At 39.0% G+C, this 24,773-nt stretch overlaps 1 protein-coding gene across 13 annotated transcripts in view; it reads right to left on the bottom strand.

The window, feature by feature from the left end:
- ELAVL2 (ELAV like RNA binding protein 2) overlaps nucleotides 1-24,773 on the bottom strand; it is a 163,585-nt gene that overhangs the window by 13,402 nt on the left and 125,410 nt on the right. For all 13 annotated transcript variants that reach the window (XM_027616907.1, XM_027616908.1, XM_027616916.1 and 10 more), the window contains one exon: nucleotides 1,524-1,677. In XM_027616907.1, coding sequence (XP_027472708.1) covers nucleotides 1,524-1,677 — 154 coding nt within the window. The remainder of the gene's footprint in view (nucleotides 1-1,523; nucleotides 1,678-24,773) is intronic.

The following is a 24,773-nucleotide window of genomic DNA, read 5'->3' as shown; positions in this document are numbered from 1 at the left end:
TCTCTACCCAGAACTCTAAGGATGATGCTTCTTATGTATGAAGCCAATTAACAGCACAGGGGAGCAGAACATGGACTGCTTCTGTTCAAACTCAGATCTTCACTTGAATTAAGAACTTGGTCTGATTTTATTCTGTAGTTAATCTACTGCATCTTTTTTTTTTTTTTTTTTAAGATTAGAGCAGAAATAGGGGCGCCTGGGTGGCTCAGTTGGTTAAGCGACTGCCTTCGGCTCAGGTCATGATCCTGGAGTCCCAGGATCCTGGAGTCCCAGGATCGAGTCCCCCCCTTCTCCCTCTGACCCTCCCCCCCTCATGTGCTCTCTTTCTCATTCTTGCTCTCTCAAAATGAATAAATAAAATCTTTAAAAAAAAAAAGATTAGAGCAGAAATAAATGATATAGAAACTAAAAAGACAACAGAACAGATCAGTGAGACCAGGAGCTGCTTCTTTGAAAAGATCAACAAAACTGATAAACCTCTAGCCAGATATATCAACACAAGAGAGAGGACTCAAAATCAGAAATGAAAGAAGAGAATTAACAGACCCACAGAAATACAAAGGATTGTAAGAGATTATCCACTGCTTCCTTTAGAGAGAAAACAGACATTGTAATACACGATGATGCAATCTCCTCTGGTGGTATTAGAAGAGACAGGGAAAAAGGAGAAAGAAAACAGGGAAAGTGAGAGGAAAGAAAAGGAAGAAACACAAAGAAAATTAAAGAGGAAAATCTATGTTTTCCCCAAAACTCATAAAATCGTAATGTGACTGCTTGAGTATATGGCACTACTTAATTTTCCCCTCCTTACCATGTTTCTCTGTTTTCAATACGTTTTTAAAAAGAATATGCATTGTTTTTATAGTAGAAAATTATAATTTATTCTTTAAAATCCATAATCAAATCTATATTGCTAGCTTTTCTTTAAAAGCTTTGGCAGAAGAGCTCCCTTACAAAAGTTTTAATAAACCTATTATTCTTCTCATTTCGGTTTGGTCAAAAGTTATACCAGGCATAAAATACATTTTTAACATTCAGAATGTCAAATTCTTACACATGCCAATCTGATACGGCATGGACCTAGAAACCAGCCTGAATGCTACTGTGGACACAGTGTCATCCTCCCTTAGAGCACAAGGTACATACTGCTGCATTAAACTATGCTTTTTACAAGAAAACAAGACTGTTTACTAGGAGGAGTACTTTATGAGGAGGATAGGGGCTTTCCTCACGCGGCAGCTTGTAAATGAGGATTATATCACCTACAAATTTATTACATGCCATAAAACGGACTTCGAACCTGCCCCTTCGGGGTGGAAATGACTCAAGCTTGCTCATTCCACTCCACAATCTATTTTTATCCATGCATATTTATGAACAATTCCAGCAGAAAACTGCATTTTCTGGTCCACATATACCTTTGATGTGTTCCAGAGGCAAGACTGCTATATGGAAAGGGAGACTATTTCACAATCTGCCACTCAGAAAGTGTAAAAGATTGTCTAGAGCAGCTGCCTACTTACCAGTGACCTGGTCAACAAGAATACGAGAAGTAATGATGCGGCCATATTGTGAAAAGAGCTGCTCCAACTCCTTCTGGGTCATTGTTTTCGGAAGTCCGCTGACGTACAAATTCGCATCTCTGATAGAAGCTGAACTTGGGCGAGCATAGGAAACCTAGGAAAGGAAAATGAAATTAAGCATCTACACACACTCAGTTACCTCCCTTCAGAAACTCAAGGACTGTCTAAAGTTAGTCAGCAGCTTTTCCATACAGAGAACATAACAATGAAGTTAAAAGCAGGTCCGGTATTAACAGTTTTACTCATTTCTGGAGAAAATGCTCAACAAATGGGAAATGCCACTCCCTCCGGGGGGGGAGGGGAAGATAGAGTATTTATCCCTAGGTTTGCAGGTTTTCAAAACACATCACATAGCACAGTACTAATCATGGTAATAGGTTGTCCTCAGTGGGGCCAACCCCCTAAACCAGGAATGTAGGCTCAATCGAATAATTAAGCTTAAGGACTCTAAATTCATCCAACACATTCTTGTGACCTGTTTTTGAGCCTCTCCCATCTCTGCAGCTGGTGGTACAAAGTTTCTAAAAAGTCACCCTATTATCCATAAGTATGCCTTTTAGATTCATTGCCAAAATAACTTTCTATCATCCCTAAACTCCCAGAAATTTAAGTAGGTGAATGAGCTAGATCCTTTGTTATTCTTTGCTTTTTGTCTTCTTGTCCACAAGTCTCTGTAACATTGATTTTTCCAAAAGGTCTTGAGTCTCTTTATTGGCTCTACCTACCATTTTATGTATCCTTTCAAAAAGCTTCCTCTAAGATATAGTGTCCAAAATTCTAGAAGGATGGAAGACAAAATAAGTCTGCCTGTATTTATTTGTAACCAACATTCTTCATGTAAGCTCCATGCTCTAAGGAACTACATCTCTCTTTCTTATCATGGTTATCCTCAGTATCTTGGCATGTGATAGATGCTTGAATATTTGCTGAGTAAAACCCATCTAATACGCCACTGATCCTGTGGGTCCACACCAGCTTCCTAGACCAGAGGATTTAAGGGACAGTTCATGCAGTCACCAAGAGCTTGCCCAAATTATAATCGATGGCTCTTTGCTTACAACTCTCTGCCAATTTTCAGATAGCTCTAAGTCTCATGTGTTATTCCTGACCACATTCCCTCTCGTTTAATTCTAAGCTCTCCTGGACTATCTAACTGCAAGAACTTCACAATACAGCCCCCATCTTTCAGATCATTCATAAAAATGGCCAGTGGATCTAACTCAGATTGATTTTTCAGGTACCATAACATGGTAACTTCTGCTTGCTACTTTTATCTATTAGTATCCACCTTTAATCTAGTCCATTGTTCATTACAAAAACAACAAAAAAAACCATCTTTTCAATTTAAACAAGGTTTTGGTATTTTCAAATATTTTCCCCATGGTTTAAATTATGTCCACAGTGTTATCACCTTTTTATTTTTGGCTTTTCATTTCGGGGGGGGAGCCAGGTTTTATACTCCTTTATAAAAGTCTTGCTATCTTTCATCCCTGCCCCACTAGTGTTAACATTTAATATTCTTATCCTTTATTCAACAAATCTGCTCATTAACGAGTGAAAATACACCTATTGGTCCAAAGACTATATCTGAAGTCAAGTGAGCACTGTCTTATCCGACAAACACAAGGAATTTAGAATAGTGGTAGAGAGCATAGATAACTATTCACATGTACTTTCTCTCTACACCTAAAAGAAGAATGAAGACTGGGGAACTTAAATGTTAAAAGTAAGAAATTAAGGAAAATTCCACGTGATCACCAAAATAATTCAAGTGGAATCTAGTCTTGGGACTGCTATTAACTGAAAAAACAAAGCAAATGAATTATACATGCACTCAGCAGTATGAAAAAATGAATACCCAGTTTCTTTTCTAAAGCACAATTCTCAATTATAAGGGTACGCTAAAAATCCCACCACTTAAACTCTTGCTTTCAGTGCAGGGAGCTCTCAGCAAGTCAGCTGTTAGTCTGCTCTGGATATCACGTGACCGAAGTGGTTCCCTTTAGGAAGAGCCACTTCACACGGGCAACAGAGTCAGCATCTGCACATTCTCAAAGTTGGGAGGCTCCCTTCCAAGGGCTAATGAAGCATGGGCTCAAGCAAGGCATGAGGTATTATAACGTAGTTATAGGGGACAGCTCTCTAACCAGTATACCTGGGCTCAAAACTATGTGCAATTCATTAAAGGCTCTGTGAACTTGCATAAATTATCTATTACCACATAACTGGAACTTTGTATGGTTATTAGGAATAATTAATAAAATAATTTCTAATCTACAAAAAATTCTTAGCACAGAACCTAAAAACCTAGGTGACTATATTATTTACTTCTCCATGCATCTGAGAATATAGGTAAAGACATAGACCATTAAAGTTGAGAGTAACCTGAGTCCATTACTGTGTTCCAGAATAATTTACTCATGCAGTGACATTTACTGCTGTGTGCATTTCAGAGGAGTGTAGGTGGAGTGTTTTAAAAGTTATCCTAAAATATATTTAGGAAAACGGGTTTATATTTAGTGCTTATATAAAAGCTTTGAAAACATACTTGGGTCAGCTATGTTATCTGCTTTTTTTTTCCTTCAACATCTGGTCTTGAGTTCACATTGCTTCTTTAATTCTCAGCCTGTACGGACAATATTTTATTTTCTGTATTCTTGATGCTCTAGCATCTGGGGCCTTGATCCTGGAGAGACCGCCCCTCCCAGGGAGACAGCAAATGACTCCCGTGAGCATGCCTTTGATATATAAACAACCAATGCAGAGCCCACACCCGTAACTCCTTTATCAAATTCTCACACACCAAGCCTATTCCCCCTGTCCTAACCCCAGGGCCAGATGCCTGACAACTAGGAACCCCTACCCCCCACCAGGCTAGAGTCCTTCAAAATTATTCAAACTAACCATTGCTAAACTTACTCAGCACACCTACTGTGCCTCGCCCTTTACTCCTCACCAGGAACTCCAATAAAAGCTCTGGGCCATACTCTGCCCTCCTCTCTGCCTCTTGACCAACCCTGATGCTTCCCCATGTGGCCTTACATGTCATGTGTCACCCCCCGTTTCTAAAGATCTGTAACTATAAACTTCTTTCTTCATAACAATCATTTCCATGTCTGCACGTCCTACCATACCTGATTAAAACAAATCCTGGGTACGTTTTTAGAATGCAACTATGTTTTTTTTTTTTTTAAAGATTTTATTTATTTATTTGAGAGAGAGAGAATGAGAGATAGCACGAGAGGGAAGAGGGTCAGAGGGAGAAGCTCCCCGCTGAGCAGGGAGCCCGACGTGGGACTCGATCCTGGGACTCCAGGATCATGACCTGAGCCGAAGGCAGTCGCTTAACCAACTGAGCCACCCAGGCGCCCCAGAATGCAACTATGTTAAAAGGGCTCCAAGAACCAATAATAAGCCTCCTCAAAAGAGTGTTTTTCAGGAACTTCCTCAGGAACCGGTTCCCATCACCATAGGCAGGACAGAGGTGACTACATTGCATATAAACTCACGGTAGTAACAAATAATATTTCCATTTAATTTACACTTAGGGACTTACGAGACTTCACCATGTGCAAAGCATTTTCAAATAGTGTTTTGTTTGTGAGAGGTAAGGCACGCATTAGTATTTTATAGCTAGGCAAATAGGTACAGACAAGGTAAATAACATGCCTAATGTTACATACCACTGGATTCAAACTCTGATCTTCTGACCCCATGTCCTTGTCTCCTTGTCCAGTTTTCTTTCTAGAATTTACCACACTATAGTAACTTTTGTTCTGAAAGTTTGGAAAAATTAAATGAATCTTGGTTGTTTCTTATAAACACACAGACACACACACACCCACACACACATTGAAACTGAGCTAAGATAGAAGAGGATGACACTAGAAATTGTAGTTATGTCAAAGTTACTGTATTTCATTTTCCATTAATATTTCTAAAAAGTAACTTCTCCCAAGAATGAGTGGTCACTAATTGAGATTCACTGCAGAAACTGCATGATAATTAGAATTTTTAAATTAGTTTTTATTACTTTCTAATTCTTAGAATGAATTAAATGAGCAATGTATCTCTCCTCTATCCCTCATCCACTTCCAAGAAAAAAAAAATGTAAGGGCAACCATCCCTCTCCCAGACCAAGGGGTTATGTCTTGCCCCTACACCTTTGTTTCTCAGGATTAACAGGCCCCTCCCCTGCTCTATCAAAGACATCACTGTCAATAACATCATCCCTTCCAAGACAAGCAAAGTATTTCTTCTTCCATTTCAAGGGATTATCAATGGAATGTACTTAGATCAAAGTAGGAAGAAGACTCCCCCAGTGGGATAAGGACTTGTTCTTGGAGATTCGAATCAGTTTCCAGACAGAATTTTGTATCTAGAAATTATCAGCAACCTTCTCCATTCTGATTTTTCTGTGGACGTGAAGCTTGCACTGGTGCCTTAAATCACCAGGAGAACCACTCTTGAGCTATCTTAAACCTCACAGTGTTAAGTCTATTTTTATGGTTCTTCAAGGTTAAAATCTCTTGGAGAAGACCCAAGAAATGGTTTTGTTTTATGGCAAATTATATATTAGAAATAATTCAATACAATGAACCTCCAGCATATGTCCCAGTGGGGTCAAAATAGCTTCTTCCTTCACCAACTGCAAGCTGTTCTCCAATCTACATTCAATGGATTAACAGAATGGGTTTGGATTTTAAATTTTCACTGCCATTTAAACAGGTGAGTATTTAATGCCTGAGGAGTAAGGTTATGAAATGTCAAAACTACTAAGTGAAGGATCTAATTTAAGAGGCAGCCAGAGAGCCTGCAATTTAAATATTTAAAGATGATACAGGGAGTACAACACTGAACACCAATCTACTCCAAAGATAGCAATTTAAAACTCAGGTTTATTCTGGAATTTCTCACAACCCTACAAGTGATATAATAAACAAAGGCAAGCAATACTGAGATTACTTGAGGGGAAGGAAAGGAAGCAGTCAGAAGTACCAGGCAAATAAATGCTCTAGCCAATGGCTTCTCAAATTGTTCTTCACAAATGAGATCACACTGGACAAAATAGAGATAAAAATAGATTTATCAAAGTAATTAGGTCTTGAAAATGGAATAGTTGAAACAATATACTCCTTGTAATTAAAAACTCATTCCTTCATCAGCAACTAAAACTAATTATACATTAAACATTCAAGGACAAGTAACACATATACTAAGAATGGGCTATCAAAACACAAGTTAATCAAAATACACAGAATTAAAAGGAAGGAAAATATCTTTTGGATAAGAATTAGTTCTTTATTTCACGTACATAATAAGTTTAAAATCCCAGTACATTACTTTCAATAGAAGTCCATCGAAATGCCTCTGTCCAAAAACACAACTGCTCTCATTTCTCTCTGATTCATCAAGGAAAGATCAGTGATAATGGACATTAATACCAACAGATTAAAGAGATAAGGTCTACAAATGAACAAAGCAATTCCTTCTTTATTAAACTAAGGACATTTGAAAAACCTCCCACTGGCAAGATCACCACCAAACAACTTCTATCACTTGTCAATTACTGACCCAGGACTATAAACATTAAACCTGAAAATTAAATCCTTGCCACTTCAGACTTTTTTTTGAAAAGCTCCATTCAATCTCGTCAGCTGAAAGGAATGGACAAGGTCACGCCTGTGCCTATTTAAACTGAGAATTAATTGCTGTTCATATCAAAAAATGGAGTCTTGATGGGACTGTCTGAAAAAATGACAATCTCACTAAGTAAAAGTTAGCTCTGGCTCTGGTAGGGTGTAGCAAAGGTCTTGTGGCAGCATTAAGCTTCTACAGACAGGTGGCTACACTGGACCCTCCAAAAGAGCTCAGAAGTCAAGTACATAGAAGGATGTGATCCCCAACCACAATTCAGGCCACAGACCTCAAAATTCACCCAAAAGGAAGAATTGTACTTTTATCTGCTTCTAAAGGCAAAACCCTGCCAGGAACAAGTCTCAAACACACATCAAGGCATATACATATCACAGCCTAAGATTAAGTTTTTTTAAGGGCATGCATGTTTCACAAAGGGTTGCAAATGAGTAACCCTGAGAGAACAAAGCATACGGAAATAAGTCCATAAGAAATTAAAGATTAGCTCTAGCAAAGGTGTTAGAGCTAAAAGCAATAATCACCCCTAGCAGGAAGGCTTAAAAAGGGTATTATAGATTAGGGGAGTTACCTTTAATAGATATTCCAAGAGGCAGAATTCAGAAACTACATCAGAGGAAAATACATGTGAGACCTCAAATTTTACTGAGGCTTGATCTGTTAAATGCTTTGAGTCTCATAAAGATTGTTTTAATTCAGGCAACACCACGGAACACATTTGATTGTGTTCTTCTCTGCTTTGAATCCCTCAGGGGCTCCCTAATGCTTTAAGATTTCAAATTTCTTAGTTCTTTATGCTTGGGGCACTGACTCCCTTTTCTATATAAACACACACAACCTTCAGTAGTTTTCCAAACCTTCCTCTCTTACTTCCCTGTTCTAGTACAACTTGCTCCTCCCACTCAACAAAATGTGAGTCACTTTGGACTCAACAAGGGCATCATCAAGTGCCTCACATCCACTCTCATCTAGTCCAAGTTAGTACCCTTGCTGTACGGTACCCACCCTGCACCACACACACCTTGTTCTTGTCCACACAGAGCAAGCCAAGATAAACTTGTCTTTTATCCTGTCTTGCGTCCTTAAAGTAAAAAACCTTGTCTTTACCCTACTTTGCACACCCTGGTACCTGCCACACATTTACTGTAATGAAGAGGATTTATAATCACACACTAACTGGGGGAAACTTCATGTTTGAAATCTTGTCTATAAAGTTAAGAGGGGCCATAATCTGTGTTGTGATATAGCAAATGTCGTATGTGATGGTACTCTGTGCATAGACTCTGTGCAGATGCCATTAAACATGTCAAGAATGAAGTTTCATTTCACAAACTGGGGACTCAAATCCCCAGAGGCAATAAAACCTTTGACAGAATAATGCTGCTGGGGGGAGGGGAGGGTCTTAATTTTGGAGCAAAAAAGAGATCGTTTAGCCCAATTTCTTGATATTTAGGAAAAAGGGAGGCTGAGGCACACAAAGGTGGTATGACTTGTCCAAAGAGGCAGAGCAAGGGATTTTCCACTACACCACTGGCTGCAGCACAGTCTGAAATCACACAAGTTTCTAGCAAAATGACAATTACTGGGAGGATGATCAGACATTTACAAGGAGATACCAGAAGAGAGATGCAAGAAGGTAAGAACTTTAGCTCTGCTAATTGTTTTCTTCTATTCGCGTAAGAAAATCTGAAATACATCAAAATGGGTCTTTTCCTTAGGACAGTTCCTGTATTTCTTCTACTAGTATTGCCTGAGAACCATTTAGGAAATGTCTGAAAAAGAACTAAGAGAGATAGGGGGAAGGGAGGGCAGCCGGAGAGAGAAAAGTCAAACCAAGAATCTGGGCACTATTGCTTTACACCAAGTAAATTAAAATGTGCCCTGAATAGTCAGAGTATTTTAGATATTAAACATACTTTAAAAAAAAGATCTCATGTCATTTAACAGAAAGGGAAAACAGCAACTGTGTGTATTTCACTAGAGAGACTACCTAGCTTCACATCATGTCCAAGTTTCAGCACAACATTAAATAAAATTCAAAGCAGTTGATTCTCATATTCAACTTAAAAATAAACCAAAGAATAAGTAATGTCGTAGGAATAAAGTGATCGTATATGGCATTATTAAAAACAACACTAAAACTACAGAACAGCAACAGAAAAACAAAAAATTGTGCTGGTTATAAGATTTGTATTAAGCAACTCATCATACACTGGATATTTGACAAATTAGATTTCCTTTTTCACACATCTTAAACTCAGCCTCTGAAAAACTACACTGAGCAGTCTATAGTAAATGCTACCCAAATCAGGGACACCTGGGTGGCTCAGTAGGTTAAGTGTCTGCCTTTCTCTCTGTCACGATCCCAGGGACCTGGGATTGAGTCCCGCTCAGTGGGAAGCCTACTGCTCCCCCTGCTCGTGCTCGCTCTCTCCTGCTCTCTAATAAATAAAATCTTAAAAAAAAGTTACCCAAAATCCATTTTATGCACGTGTATCAATTAAGTTAGGGTCCAAATAGACTGTCCTGACAGACATCTTTGTATCCTATTAAGTATAGTGTTTTTTTAATTTTATTAAAGTATCAAAGTATTTCATAAACTATCAAAGTTAGTAGATCACATCTGCCCTTTCATTGTTGCTTCTGCCTGGCTACAGTACACAGTTGGTTCAGCAAGGACTCTCGCGTTGGTAAAGGCAGACAGGGAGCCCACGGTAAAGCATTCTTGAAATGCAATTTAGGCCAAAAATGTCTTCCAAATTTTTAAAGATCTCTGCGTGTAAAGAATTTAACAAAAAAATAAAAAAACAAGCAGATCAAGTAGTGATGTGGCATCTGAAGGGGGGGTGGATTAAATCAGATGGACAACTGCAGCACCGGTGGATTAGTCATCCTAAGGTCTAAGCAGGAATCTAATCAAATGGCACTGATATTCCCTATTGAATTTCCAATCCCACACCTTCACTTAGCCCATTAAAATTTTAGAAAGTGATTACACTAAAGTGGCTTGGAGGAAAAAAAAAAAAAGGGGGAATTTCAGCTGTAACTACTAGAGTTCATTCCTACCCTTTCTGCATTAAGCAGTTTTCTGTACTGATTAGGAAAAGCAAACTCCCTTACTTTTAACATTAAAAATGAGAAATTAAGACTCTATTTGGCCACATATCTTTAGAAGTATTAAGTAAGGGAAGCCTGGCTGGCTCAGTTGGTAGAGCATGGAACCCTTGATCTCATTAGGGTCATGAGTTCAGGCCTCACCTTGGGTGTGGAGCCTACTTTTTAAAAAAAAAAAAAAGGTAATATAAATAGGCTAGAATTGAGGCAAACATGAATTAGTTTAATACTAGGTCAAAAAACTTACAGAGGCAAAAGAAAATGCATTATTACTGGTGAAGTTCTGGCTGCAACAGAGCATACTCTGAACTAGTGGCCAGAAACTGATGCTTGTACCAGAGCCCTCCGAAGTTATGCCGTAGTACAAACACAGGGCATGGAATCCCAAAGAGCTAAGTTCAGGTCCTGGCTCTGTTACCTTACCAGGTATATAACTACCGTATATAATTTCCGTACATTCTCTGAAGCCTCTATTTCTTCATTTGCAATCTGATGTTAATGATAGTCCTTACCTCACAAGGATTAAAAAGAAAAATAAAACTATTAACACAGAGCTGGAGAACCATAATAAAGTTTCATCATACCATAAGAATTTCATGTATATATAAAATCATAACAACATAATGATAGCCCCAAACATTTATTAAATGCTTACCATGTGCCAGGCACTGTTCTTGGTATATTTTATATATATACATATTTTAAAGATTTATTTGAGAGAGAGAGAGAGCGCACGCACACGCACACGGTATGGGGCAGTGGGGAGGTGTGGCAAAAGGAGAGAGGGATCCCAAGCAGACTCCCCACTGAGTGTGGAGCCCTGATGCAGGGCTCGATCTTAGGACCCCAAAATCATGACCTGAGCCAAAATAAAGACACTTAACCAACTGAGCCACCCAGGCGCCCCCTGGTATGTTATATATATTAGGTGAATTGATCCTAGTAGCACGGTATGAAGGGGTATTATCATTACAATTCGTAATTTATGTAAGAAGAAACTCAAATGTAACTATAATCTCTGAGAGGACACAGATAAGACACATGGGGAGCCATTTGGCACAAGAAAAGATGTATTCACTTTAACAGGAAAAAAAAAAAGCTCAAAGAGTAAATAAATAAGACTTCTCCCAAATCCATGGCAGTTATTATCAAAATTAACCCTTACTAATTATTACAATAGTACAATATTCCAAGCATTTTGTAAGACAATGGCAGGGGAGTGTGTTGGAAAGCCCAAAGCCTGGCTGAAGCATGAGGAAAAGGGTGTCTTACTGTCATATATAGGGCCAACATCCTGCATCTTTAAACGGGCTGATAGAAAAGACCAACTTAATTTTATTTCTCTCATCAAACTGCTGCATATTAAATAATCCTCCCGCCTCCTTATTCTCTCTCATAAAGATCTGTTAGAGCCTAAAGTTGGATGCAAAATGAGAAAACAGAGGGGAAACAGAGAATCCTCTCCGTTTCGGAGAGACAGAGGTAGAAATACTAAGTGGACTTCAGGGAACAGTGCCTAATTTCAGATTAGGGTTGCAGGTATGCTTCTGAATATGGGATTCCAGTGCCTAATGACTCGATGTGATTTCACAGTAGAAAAAAATAGTAACACTAGCAGGGAGTACTGTGATTTTTTTCATTTTTGGACACTATCACTAAATATACTAGGAGGATGTTAGAGAAACTTAAAGAAAAAGGGAAATCTCAGTACTTAGTCCTCAATACTCAGATGTGTTTGGGGCTTCCTCCATGCTGCCAGAGCAGCAGACTGCCTCAGCGGCTCCTCCCAGGTAAGAGTACTGCAATTCACTTACAGAGCTTTTATATTACTAGGCTGTAAATTCCTAGAGGGTTGAAACTAATTCTTATCCGTGAGCCTATCTTACAACCCCACCCACCAAGGAGGCCGTCTGATTCCTGCTGACCGAATATTCCATGGCCTCCTGCAGGGGCTCTTTCTGAAGTACCTCTCCGGCAAGATGATTAGAAGGTATGATGCTTGTCCAAATAATCTGGCTTTTTGTGCTTCACTGGAAACAACACAAGTTAAACTGGCTCGCAGAAAAATAGATGTACTCCTTCAATTCTTAGAAAACCATTCTCCAGTAGTAGCTTAAGGGTTCTTTCAAGATTCTGAAGTATGATCAGATGCAATCTCTAACAAAAGCCATACTACCAAAGGTACAGGTTACAATTTTACCTCCAAAAATAAACTTAAAATATAATTTATGTAGCACTGGACCGTCTAGTAGATCTAAAGCACTGCCAACAGATTAAATGCTGAGTTAGAAAGTGAAACCGAAAGAAGGTCTCCATGGTACTTGGTAGAAGTAAACTGGAGAGGTTTAATGATAGAAGTAAACAAGCACTGGTTGGTAATGTGTGGAAAAAGAAGGTTCTCAACAAGCCAATTTTGATGGGTTACATATCCTAGGGCTTGAACATAACCTATCTAAGGTTTGAGAGAGGAAAAAAACATGAAAGTGATGAAGGACAAAAAGACACAGGCTGATAGACATTACGTAGAAAATCACACATAAAAGGAAAACAATAGTTCAATCTTCATTAACTGTACAAAAGAAAAAGCAGGTAAGTCCTTTATATATCCTTCATTCGACTGTGTCTTCAATAAATAGTAACACCTATCAGGAAGTGTCAGAGTTTCACTTTTGGTTTCGCTTCAGTTGTGAATTTCCCTATCTTTGAGCGTACAGAGCACATCTCCACCATTCCTTATAATATATAGAAATTTCCTCCTTCAGAAGTTTTAAATAAAAGCTTAAGTATTTTGTGAATTGCTCTGAAGACAAAGATGCCTGCCCTCTGAGAGTAGACCACCAAAGGGGAGAAAAAGGTAACGTACAGTTAAAAAAAAAAAAAAGAATGCTTTTACAGCCAAATAAAGTCAGTAAGTAATGACATTGGTACAGGGCAGTATAGGCAGAGAATGACCCAAGGCAGGAGATAAGACTTTGACTTGCATCTTCAAGGATGAGGAGCCCAGGTGAGCAGGATAAGCATCTCTGCAGAACAAAGACAACACTGCAATAGCAAGTTGGGGCAGATTCTGGAGCCCTTAAATGTCACAGTGAAGCTTCTATGAGCAGGGGAGTGACAGTGTACAGAAATATATATACATATACAATATGGTGGTAATTTTCCCATCATGAACTAGGTGAGAATAGTCAAAATCAGTGTGGCCATTTAAAAAGCTAATTTAAATACCATCTACAATAAGTTCTCTTTTGTTCTATAACTAAAAGAAAAACTGCTTTGCTGCAATGTTGGTTCAGATATCCAAGTCTTCTTTGACCTACTTATACATACAGTAATGAAAATATAATGATCCTATTTCTGTGTGTACACTAAATACTCCACAGAGAAATTTCATCTTGGTACCATTTTTAAATATCTTAAATGAGTCTCACAGGTTACCATGGATCTTTGCAAAACAAGGAAGAGAGGTATCTATGAACAAATGAATTAATCGGCCCAAAATTCATCTCTATAGTTCCTTCTATGAATTAGGTCTTCACTTAAAAAAAGGATAAATGTAAACTATGGGGCTAGGTTTAATCAAATTTTCCTCCCAACTACTTTCAAAGAAGGTTAATACTCGACAGAATCAGCATACTTTATAGTTTCCAGATGTAAGTTTCTTCCAAAAAGTACATGTCACATAAAGGCCTCCGTGCCTCTGGATGTGACATTCCTTTATGTATAATACCTGTCTTCTCGCTCTGCATGATAAACCCTATTTTGTAAAACCCTATCACCTCTGAAACCACTGCAGAGGCCTCTCTTGACAGCCAGTGACATATCCACTCCCATTGCACTGTGCATTCCCTTATCATACATCAGAAAAAAAACGGTCGTATAAAGTAAGTGCTGTCTCTCCCTACTACACAATGACATCAAGGACAAGACAATATCTTGTCATATTTTAGCACAGCTCCAACATTTAGCAAAGCTGACTGGTACATACTAGACACTCAAAACGCTTGCAGAATTAAGTACTTCATTACTCACAGATGTTCTCTAAGATTCCCTATCCAAGATTGTACAGTCTTTAAAAAACAATTTGCAACTATTTTTTTAGTATTATATTTGATATCTTTGCCCTTGGGGGGGGGAGAAGAAAAAAAAGCACATGTACGATGGCCATTAATAACTTTTAAGGCATATGCCCTTCCATACAAACTTGGAAACAAATCACTGACCTTGCAATGATTCCATATAATGTAAAAGCCCCTAAAGGGATAAGACTCTTGAAGATGAAGTATTCATTTTTACTAAGCTTTAATGTTCTTAAAAAATTATTCCTCAAACATCCAAAGGAAAATTTCTAACAGTATTCCTTCAAACACCTGTTGCAAATGTAAAAACAGTTTGCAACCCATACCTATATTACAACTAAACCACAACAGCCAAGAAGTGTTTTCGAGCCTGTTTTAACCCAACTGTCAGGAATCTAGTGTGTATATGCATGTATGTACACACACATATGCACAAAATGTTAGGAAACCACCTCACTTTCTTTCAAGGAGAGCCTGTCTTTGGTAAACTTTAATGAGTATGAACTAAACACCATTTAAAAAAAAAAAAAAAAAAAGAGTAACAAACATTTTGGATTGCCTATGCATTTATCTCTCACATAGATCTAGATGAAAATTTGTGTGTGAAACACATATAACATATGAGAAAAGGAAAAAAAAGGATAATAAGATTATTATTATAAATCCTTCCCAGAACCAAAGAAAGTTTTACCAAATATATTTTATGGACCTGACATAAGTTATACAACTATGAAAAATTTATTCAATAGACAATTTAAAAGGACTAACCCCTGAAATATTACTGAATGTTTTATAACTTCAACCCACCAAGATATTTTTCTCTCAACATGATGAGACATTAGAGAATAATCACAGGGAAAGCTTTTTTAAATGAACTGATTTGCAGGACTAATAGTCTCGTTCAAAGACAATCCCTCATTCTCCAAATATCTATTAGACACCTGAGCTGTATATCCCCCCAAACAGCTTTAACAAAAAGTAATTACTGTATTCCTAAAGCCTTTTGTATGATAGTGTGAAGATCTTACAAAAAGAGGGTTTTTAAGGAAAACACCGATAACCTTAAATGTACACAAGGAACAGACCGTATCACTGCCATTCATAGACTCCTCCAAAAAATTTATTTTAAAGATTTTATTTATTTATTTGACAGAGAGAGAGAGAGAGAGCACAAGCAGGGAGAGCAAGCAGAGGGAGAAGCAGGCTCCCTACCAAGCAAGGATCCCGATGCGGGGCTCGATCCCAGGACCCTGGGACCATGACCTGAGCCGAGGGCAGAAGCTCAACAACTGAGCCACCCAGGCGCCCTCCTCTAAAAATTTAAAGAGAAGCAATATGAGGGGATAACTACCTTTACCTGGGTTGCAAGACAAAATGCTCTCCTGCTTCAGATGTGCGGAAGCCCCTCACTTTACCTTGAGAATCCAGTCCTGCGGTATTTAATTACACTGTCGGGAGCACTGAATGGTCTGGCACTGTGCCCTTTCCCTGGGTCTCACTGATTGATAGCATCAATAACATTCACTGGCTGTAATTAAACCGCCAAACTGTACCCCCTTTGCCACTTGGTAGATCAATGTTCTTTAATACTCAAAGGACAAAGTACAAAGGTGAGAGGGGTGTTTTTAGCCCTCACCTTCACAGTTCATTTGACTTTGTACACCAGAGCAGTATGCAGACAATGCATATTTCACAATTCCCCCAAGACACTGGTTAATGAAGAACACTATGGAAAATCCTGTAAGTTGGTGACAATTACTTATTAACCCATTTTTGCAAATCTGAGAACAGAGACATTCTAAGCCTTCTGGTGACAGTATGCCTGCTTTCACATAGCTTTGGGAAAAAATTCAATTTATAGGTCAAAAGGTTTCTAAATTAAGGTGACAGAGAGGAAAGAGGTTTTTTTTTTCTTTAAATATTTATAACATGCTATGTTGTGGGAGTTTTTATGATAATAGAGCAAATTCCCATTTATTCAAACCATGACTAGAAAAGTTCAAACATCCAGATACTGGGGAGGGGGAGAAGAGGGGTGTGGTTGGGAGCCTATAAATAGGAAATAAATTTTTATTGCATCTTAAAAGCAATTTCCATATTCTAAGGATTCACAACCATGTTGAATCATATAATTCAACTCCCAATTTCTAAACTAATATGAAATATCCATTTTAAATAAATGGGCCCCAGAAGAACCATGCTGCAAATTCCCTCTCAGAATCAAATATTAAATGACGTTTATGTACTTGTAATGCTAAAAGTATTTAATGACACCGAAATGCTCTGAAAATGAGTATTCTGTGTGTGTGTGTGTGTGTGTGTGAGAGAGAGAGAGAGAGAGAGAGAGAGAGAGAGAAAGAATGTATTATTTAGGTAAGTCCAGCATTATATTCAATAAAAGTATGCCTGTTAACCACAAGTATTCCAGATACTTTGATAGAACCCACAAATGAAAATCTTATTTACATGTGGATTTGTTTTGAGACAAGCACCACAGATCCATCCAAGTTCAAATCATTAAGGTCCACCAAACAATGTTTCTCGTGTCAGACCACCACCTATTAATAATCACCTGTAGCGGTTGCTTAAAATACAACCTTTGTTCTCAGATGCAGTAAGTTTTGATTGGGATCTAGAAATATGCATTTTATCAACCACCCTACCCCAGGGATTCTGATGAACATTAATATTTTGGCAGTCCCTTATGTAGAGGGACTTTAAATAGGTAATCCTCAAACTCTGGGGGCATATTTGGGATTCCTAGAAATTAGCTCTCCTCCTTGTCACCCACCAATGTTGGTTTTCAAATGAGTAAGAAATTCACAGGTAGCTTGAAAGTAAAGTACATACGAATATAAATCCCCAGCAAATACAAAAATATAAAAGTAAAACAAAGCACATAAAACTCATCCCAAGGTATTTCCAAAAATCTGCCTGGCTAGCTGGGGCTCAGCTGGATCAGGGAGCTCATCAGCCTGGCTGGTCTGTGCAAAAGGCTGCTGTGCTTAATTCTAGGAGGTCAGTCAGAGCCACTCTCAGTGACTCCAGAAATCTTTCTAGGAATATGAACAGGGTCGTTTGGGTGAAACAAGTGGGAATAGTCAAATTTCTAAATAGTCATTTAACAAAATTTGTGGAAATGAAAGCATATTCTGAATGATCGGTTTTTCCAGGACCACGCAGGCACTCTGCTTTCCCTTGCTTTTCCCCCTGCTCACCTGAGGGTCAGTGAGGGTCACTTCAAGACTCATTAGCAACCCCAGAACCTATGCAAGAAGGATTACACTTCCCATTCCCGTGGGAGGAGGTAACCTTATACTAATGACCAAAAAATAGAGCACATTAGCATGATTTATTGATTTTTTTCACAACCTACTTCTCTATAGCACAAGGTAACTACAATAGTTATTTTTGTTTTTGTTTTTTTAAGATTTTATTTATCTGACAGAGAGAGACACAGCGAGAGAGGGAACACAAGCAAGGGGAGTGGGAGAGGGAGAAGCAGGCTTCCCGCCGAGCAGGGAGCCCGACGCGGGGCTCAATCCCAGACCATGACCTGAGCCGAAGGCAGACGCTTAACGACTGAGCCACCCAGGAGCCCCTACGATAGTTTAAATATCCAACAAAATTAAACCAACGAAGTAGACAGAGTGACTACTTTCTTCAGAGTAAAAGTAGCTTTTCAATTACTCCCCAGCTAGATTTCTAAAATACCACTTTAATACAGAAAAGACTGAAAAACAATATTCATCTTCTCTTGCTGAAAGTCACAGGCCAACACCAAATACTTTTCTAACTCCAGATGTTAAATAACACGTTTCACAACAATTGTGCGGTCAGTACCACCCCCACCCCCCCATTTTACAAATGAGGAAGCTAGACCAGGAGAGCGAGAGCAGGACATAAATCCAGGACTTAGGGCTCGAGGTCTTGATGCAGCATTCAAAGGAGCCCTTCTCGCTTGGGGCGGGGGGGCACACACGTAGCAGGCTACCTATACCGTTTTCAAAACACAGCCCACTTTCCCTGCTTAACTATAAATAGTAGGTCAAGACACTTCCCAAAGAAAAACCCCCACCAGTCAGATGTGGTGCTTGTAGCTCAGAAATGATGCTAAGGACAAGCACAGGAAAATCTAGCAGAGGTGGGAGGAAAAGAAATGGACCACACGTGCTCTTGAAAAGACTGCACAAACTGAGTAACAAATGCACTTTAACTTTCAAACGTGCATCTAAGACTTGCAAGAACCTACCAGAAAAACATTCCTGAATGGGTCGTGTCCTATAGAACAGAGATCTGGAGAGTTACTAAATAATTCTTTTACTCTCCAGTTACCATCAAAATACTTAAATCTATGTGAACTTGCCCATCTGCTAAAAAGGACCCCCAGACATGGGTGTTCCTCGCAAGCTGGAGATGTGGCTCTCTCCAGCACTCAGCCCAAAAGAGCAGTGTTTCCACCGCCAAGAAGAGCTCCACTTCTCACACCTAACAGAGATCTGATCCAGAAAGTCTCAAGACAGGAAAAGACACAAATTAAGGTGCCCAAGAGAATATTCCATTTGTTTGTAGTGGTATCTGTAACCTATTTCTAAGGAAAACACCTGAATATCAATAATATGAGATGGAAAGAAAATAATAAAAAGCCACCAGCATTACCCAGCATGACCTTACATTTCTGTTCCTAGTGGTGCTGTTAGCTGCACTGTGTTTTGAGCAAGTCCCTTAACCTGAGCTGCATTTCATTGGTCAAAGGGAGTATTTGCCTGTTGGTTAAGCATCTGCCTTTGGCTCAGGTCATGATCTGGGGGTCCTGGGATTGAACCCCACGTGGGTTCCCCACTCAGTGGGAATTCTGCTTCTCCCTCTACATCTCCCCCCTACCCCACCCCACCACTCGTGCTCTCACTAAATAAATAAATCTTTAAAAACGGGGAGGGGGGGTATTTGCCTACAAGAGACTATTGTCTTTGCATAAATCCAGACAAGTAGAAGGATAAAAGTCCTATGCAACTACTACAAAAAGTAGATAAAGAAATTAAGGGACTCTTCTTCAGAAGTTAGCACACCTATCTTAACCTCTCAAAAGCTAACTTTGTAGAACAGACAGAAGCCACTCAACTACCTGGTAATACTTCTCCCAAGTCACAAATGAAAGGCCACAAGCCCTACCCTACCCTTAAAGAGCAGTAGAAAAGATAAGCAGACAAGTGTTAACAGTGCCTAGTAGAAATGGCTTTGCTGATACACATCTATGAAACAGGCAGGGAAAGTAGAGGCTTGGATAATAAAATGATCCATAAACTCCTTCCTAAGAAAGATGGGTTCAGTCAACTGCTGAGACTCTCCCACCATCCCCCTGTCCTGTGGTTCACAAGCAGGGACGGGCAGGAAGCAAGCGGAGACACTGCTACTGGAAACCCTCCTCCTCACCTATCGCTCTGTGCGGGCTCAACCTCTGCTCTAGCAACCGTGAAAAAAGTATCTACAGAAAAGCCATTCGGATAACGCCAAGTTATTGCCCTCTGGGAGTTTTCAAATGCCTCATTTCCACTATGAAGGGAGCTTGGAAGGAGCAGGAGTAACACTAGCAGGCCTGAGCTGGGACAATGAAGTTCTGGACTAGGCTAGACTCTCTAGGCCACCCAAGGTAAGTAACAACCTATGGTGCTTTTTATAGTTTAAAAAAAAAAAAAAAAAAAAAACTCACAATGGAGTATTCTGCAAACACATGAAGGGCATTATACAAATAATACCTTATTTAAAAAATCTTATTCCTCATTTCAAATGAGGACTATGTAAACTGGACTCAATATAGATATAAGAACTTTATTTAAATGCATTGAAGAGGTTCTGATAATCTGATGTAGCAATATACTGGTAAAACTTGGCACATGGCTCTAGAAAGTTCCAGACCACGGGTTAAAAATGAAGTTACTATACATTCAGACTTTATTTTTAAAAAGGCAAAGAAATTATTCACTCAGCTTCCATTCTCACTTCCACTCCTGGTATGTACTTTTTCCACTTTTTTTGTCCCTCCACAAACAAAGTCTGGCCAGCCAAATAGCAATTTAGGTTAACATCTCAGAAGCTGTCAGTTAATTTGAGGCCTGTCCTTCAGACTATTACTTTCAAATTTTCCACATCTGGTCAAGGTAAAAGGTAAATGATGATCCATATGCAGCAGTGCTGAAATGTGGGGTACTTTATAGGAGATGCTTGGTAAGTTTGTGAAGCCCACACTTCTACAAACATCTATACTTTGTACCTGCACAGAAAACAAAATCAACTACACAAGCCAAAAGAACACTGGGGTAAGCCTGAGCGTCTCAGAGAGACATGGGGTTTGTACCAAACAGACCTTCCCTTCCTCACAAATACTTAAGTCCAATCCATCACTGCCCTGCTCAAAACTCTGGTGTTCTCCCTCACCTACAATATAAAACCTTGGCATGGCACACCTGCCTTTTTAAATCCCCCAATGCTCTCTGGCTCCTATCTGCATTACCCCCCCCCCCCCCCCCCCCCCGCCGCTTACTGTTCTAATTCTATGTGGTTCCCATACCATCTGCTTTCAAACTTCCCTACAAAAGCATAAGCTCTCAGCATTACTGCTATTATGAACCCACTTGTCTCAAACACCCCAAAATGGTGCTGCAGATATTCTAACAGAGCACCTACCAGGTGGCAAGCCTAACTGCGCTTACATTTCGGCTTCCATGCCCTTTCCTTCCTACACCGAAGAGCCAATGATTTATGCAGCATTTCCTAACGGTCAGAATTGAATTTTATAAAAGAACAGTTTACAATGGTAAGGGAGAACCAATGCCCTCCCTGGTAATTCTGTACCAAAAACAGGGTTGAGCGGATTCCCAGCACAAATTTTACTAGAGCGGATAAACTTTCAACAACGGCAAAAAACAGTTAAAACTGTTGTCTCTTCAGGATGGGGTGCTGCATTTCACCACTAACTAAATCATTCCATGATAACCACGAGTTCATTAAATATTTATTAAATAGTTACAGCCTTTCTTAAAATGCAATTTGGCAGACCAGGGAAAGTTAAAAAAAAAAAAAAAGACACAGGTAATAAACATTCTCAGTGATGAATAAATTAATTTTACAGATAAAATGGAAACTTAAATGATTAAAAGACTTGTCCAAGATCACACAATGTCAGGGAGACTAAAATTTCAGAAATGTAGTTCTGTATTCCTTCTGTATTATTAAGGATATAGTTCCATAGGAAGAAATTTTTGTGACCTTGGGTTAGGCAAGGGTGTATCATCATTCAACACCAAAAGCATGATTTATTAAAAGAACAAATTCATAAATTAGACATGGTCAAAATTTAAAACTTTTGTTCTTTAAAAATCTGTTAATAAAATGAAAAGACAAATAAAAAAAATAAGGAGTATAGTTCATGCTAAACACACAAAAGTCTGTGAATATGACTGTTACTGGGAAAAGAACAGGCTAGTGAGGAAAAGATATAAACTAACAGATAATTTAAAGCAACACAATGGCTCAGAATAACGGTTTATTAGCTTTACTTAATTGTTCTCTAACAAACTGAACACTTTAAGAAATAGACACTATTTTTAATTAGTATTCCAATTTTTATAACAGTTTTTCCAGATGATCTTAAATAGTTCGGTTACTTTAATATGAGAAATTTCACATCAACATGTATCAATTAATAACTTTTAAGCAAAGGTGAAATTTAGGCTGGTTTATGTCTGAATGATTTAAAAAAAAAAAAATGTTTAATCGAAACCAAACTTAGGCAGTTTTTCCATGCTGGTAGTATTTCCAAATAGGAATTTTTTTTCTTCAGTGGGGCAGAGAAGCCATGAATTTCTCGGGGTACCTATCAGTAATAACAAAAAAAACTTCTATTCCTTGAGATAAAACCTCCCACTTTCAGATAAAACAAACCCACTTTTGGGAATAACAAAGATTCCTACAGTCCTTATAGAAGAGGGGGAGAAGTTGGGAGTGATGCTGGGAGGAAAGACTTCCATTACCTATTCACGGTACTTGATGGGAGGGAGGGGAAGGGAGCATATAAGATTTTTTGGAAATATTCAATATTTTACTCCACTAATTATGAATTTAAGTCTTATACCATTAACCTAGGCAAAAAATACACTTTCCCTTGGGGGGCGGGAAGGAGTTATTAGCTTGAAGCCATACATGTTTCAAATACCAATTTAGATTTTATCAGTACTTGAGACCCCTAAAAACAAGCAAAGAACATGACCACAAAACGAAGGGTTCCCATGGGGACCAGCGGGCTCTTGATGAGATTCCCCCGCCAGTATACAGTTTTTGACACTGTCATGAGGAGATTCCCAACCCCCACACCTGAATTGTGCATATACTACCTTTTCACTACCCTCCCTGATATAAGAAGTTAAGAACATCTCGTATTCTTTACACTGTATTTACCATCTCAGTATCAGGGACAACGTAGGCAGGCTTTAGCATGACTGCCTCCCGTGAAGCTCAGAGATGGTGTGACATCACCAGCAAGGTAAGCTGCCAAAACATCGACCTAATCAGGGAAAAATGGGATCCTTAGGAGAAGACAATAACCACTTTGGAACTTTAACCTATGAATGCTATTTATAATAAATATCTTTCTAACATAAGGTGAACATACTAAGTTTTTCTAATTTCTAAGCTATACTTTTTAAAAAGTGAAGATGATATGAACTACTTTTTATACTCTGAATGCTGAACTATCATTCAGCATGCTAAGAATTATCCACAAGATTATCAAGGTAAAAGATGAAAACAAACTGAACTTTGCATGCAAAAATGCCAAACAGAGAACCCACCTATTCAGAAAAGGTATGTTTTGGTGTTCCTATGTGCTAGGTCTTAGACTTGCTATCATGAACTAACTGGAAAGCATATTAAAAAGCAGATTCCTACATCTCACCTCTGGTCACTGATCCAGTAGTTCTGAAGTGGGCCCAAGAACCTGCATTTCTAAGTCACTTCTCCTGGTGATTCTGATGCAACCAACTTTAGGAATAACTGCTTTAGGATTTCGCAGCGCCTGAGTGACTTTGCTTCACTCACTGCAGAAATACTGAACATCTGTCATTTATTCAACACACCATCCATCTATTGCACAAAACCCTACTGGGCTAATGCTATTAGGAAGCCCCAGGAGAAACTGCTAAATAAACCACCTTTCACAGCACTTGATTCACTGTTTCAATATTCCAATTCCTAGGAATTCTACCAAATGCATACTAAATGCTAGGTGGCTTGGAAGACAACTTGAGGAGCACACAGACATTTGAATACTCACATATGATGTATGTACTAATTAGTCTACTGCAGCTTTCTAAAGGGAAAGAGTTTTGCCACATTAAATATAAGAGTTTTAAGAGCCTGGTCTTCGCCAAACTCTGAGCACTAAGGTCTCAACTCTCTTATTGGGGGCAGCAGCTGAAGGAAGAACTTCAGATGGGCTCCCATAAATTCTATTCAACTAAAGCAGTGTGAAAAGGTATGCCAGGAAGCGAGACCTACAGGGGCATTATGTGCAGAGCCTGAAAAGATCAGCTTGCCAGGGAAGAGCCAGGCTGACTACCACACAAAGTAGAAATAATACTGGGTCAACTCCAAAGTTGACTCAAATGATATGATAAGAGAGTAGGGAAATACAAGAGAAGTTTGAGTGAGAAGCAACATGAGGAGAGTAGTGTCTATGTAAGTTTAGCCCAACAGCCACTGCCGGGATGGACGGCAAGAAGGGTAAAAAGGCTAATTTATGGAATGGTATCCCAGAGAATGGAATGGTTTAAATGGAGCTTCCAAAAGGTACTTGAAGCAGCAAACATGAAGAAAAAACTGGCTCAAGATGTTGCCTAAGAATACGAAACATGTCTCAGTGAAAATAAGAGGAAATAAAAAACATACAAAGAACAAACAGACAAAAATGGTGCTGTGTAGTTTTGGAAAATGGTCTTCTTTGCCTCTCAGAGAAATCTGGGCCAAATTGAGGATACCAGCTGTTATCTGATATTTTTACAGGAACCGAATGGGGGCGGGGAAAGAAGTAGCCTGCTGCTTCCCCACCACTCCCACCCCCATTTCAGAAAATCAGAAGTAGCAGATGTCACAGTTTAAAAGCCACAAGGCATTACTGTCCTTTCTTCCACATACTCTGCCCAAGCAGCTGGGCCCTGAAGAGAAAGCTGGGCAATGGGCAGGGAGGAAGCAGCTGTCATCAATGGACTCCTTGCAGGCCATGGAAATTTACTCTGGCGACCCATTTCCCCTGCATTTCTGCCTCTTGTGGACATTATTGCAAAAGAACTTA

The sequence above is a fragment of the Zalophus californianus genome, chromosome 13 (genome assembly GCF_009762305.2).
Source record: "Zalophus californianus isolate mZalCal1 chromosome 13, mZalCal1.pri.v2, whole genome shotgun sequence".
In the NCBI taxonomy this organism is placed as follows: Eukaryota; Metazoa; Chordata; class Mammalia; order Carnivora; family Otariidae; genus Zalophus; species Zalophus californianus.
The sequence above is the reverse complement of the archived record's forward strand: the minus strand, read 5'-3'. Positions and strand labels throughout refer to the sequence as shown.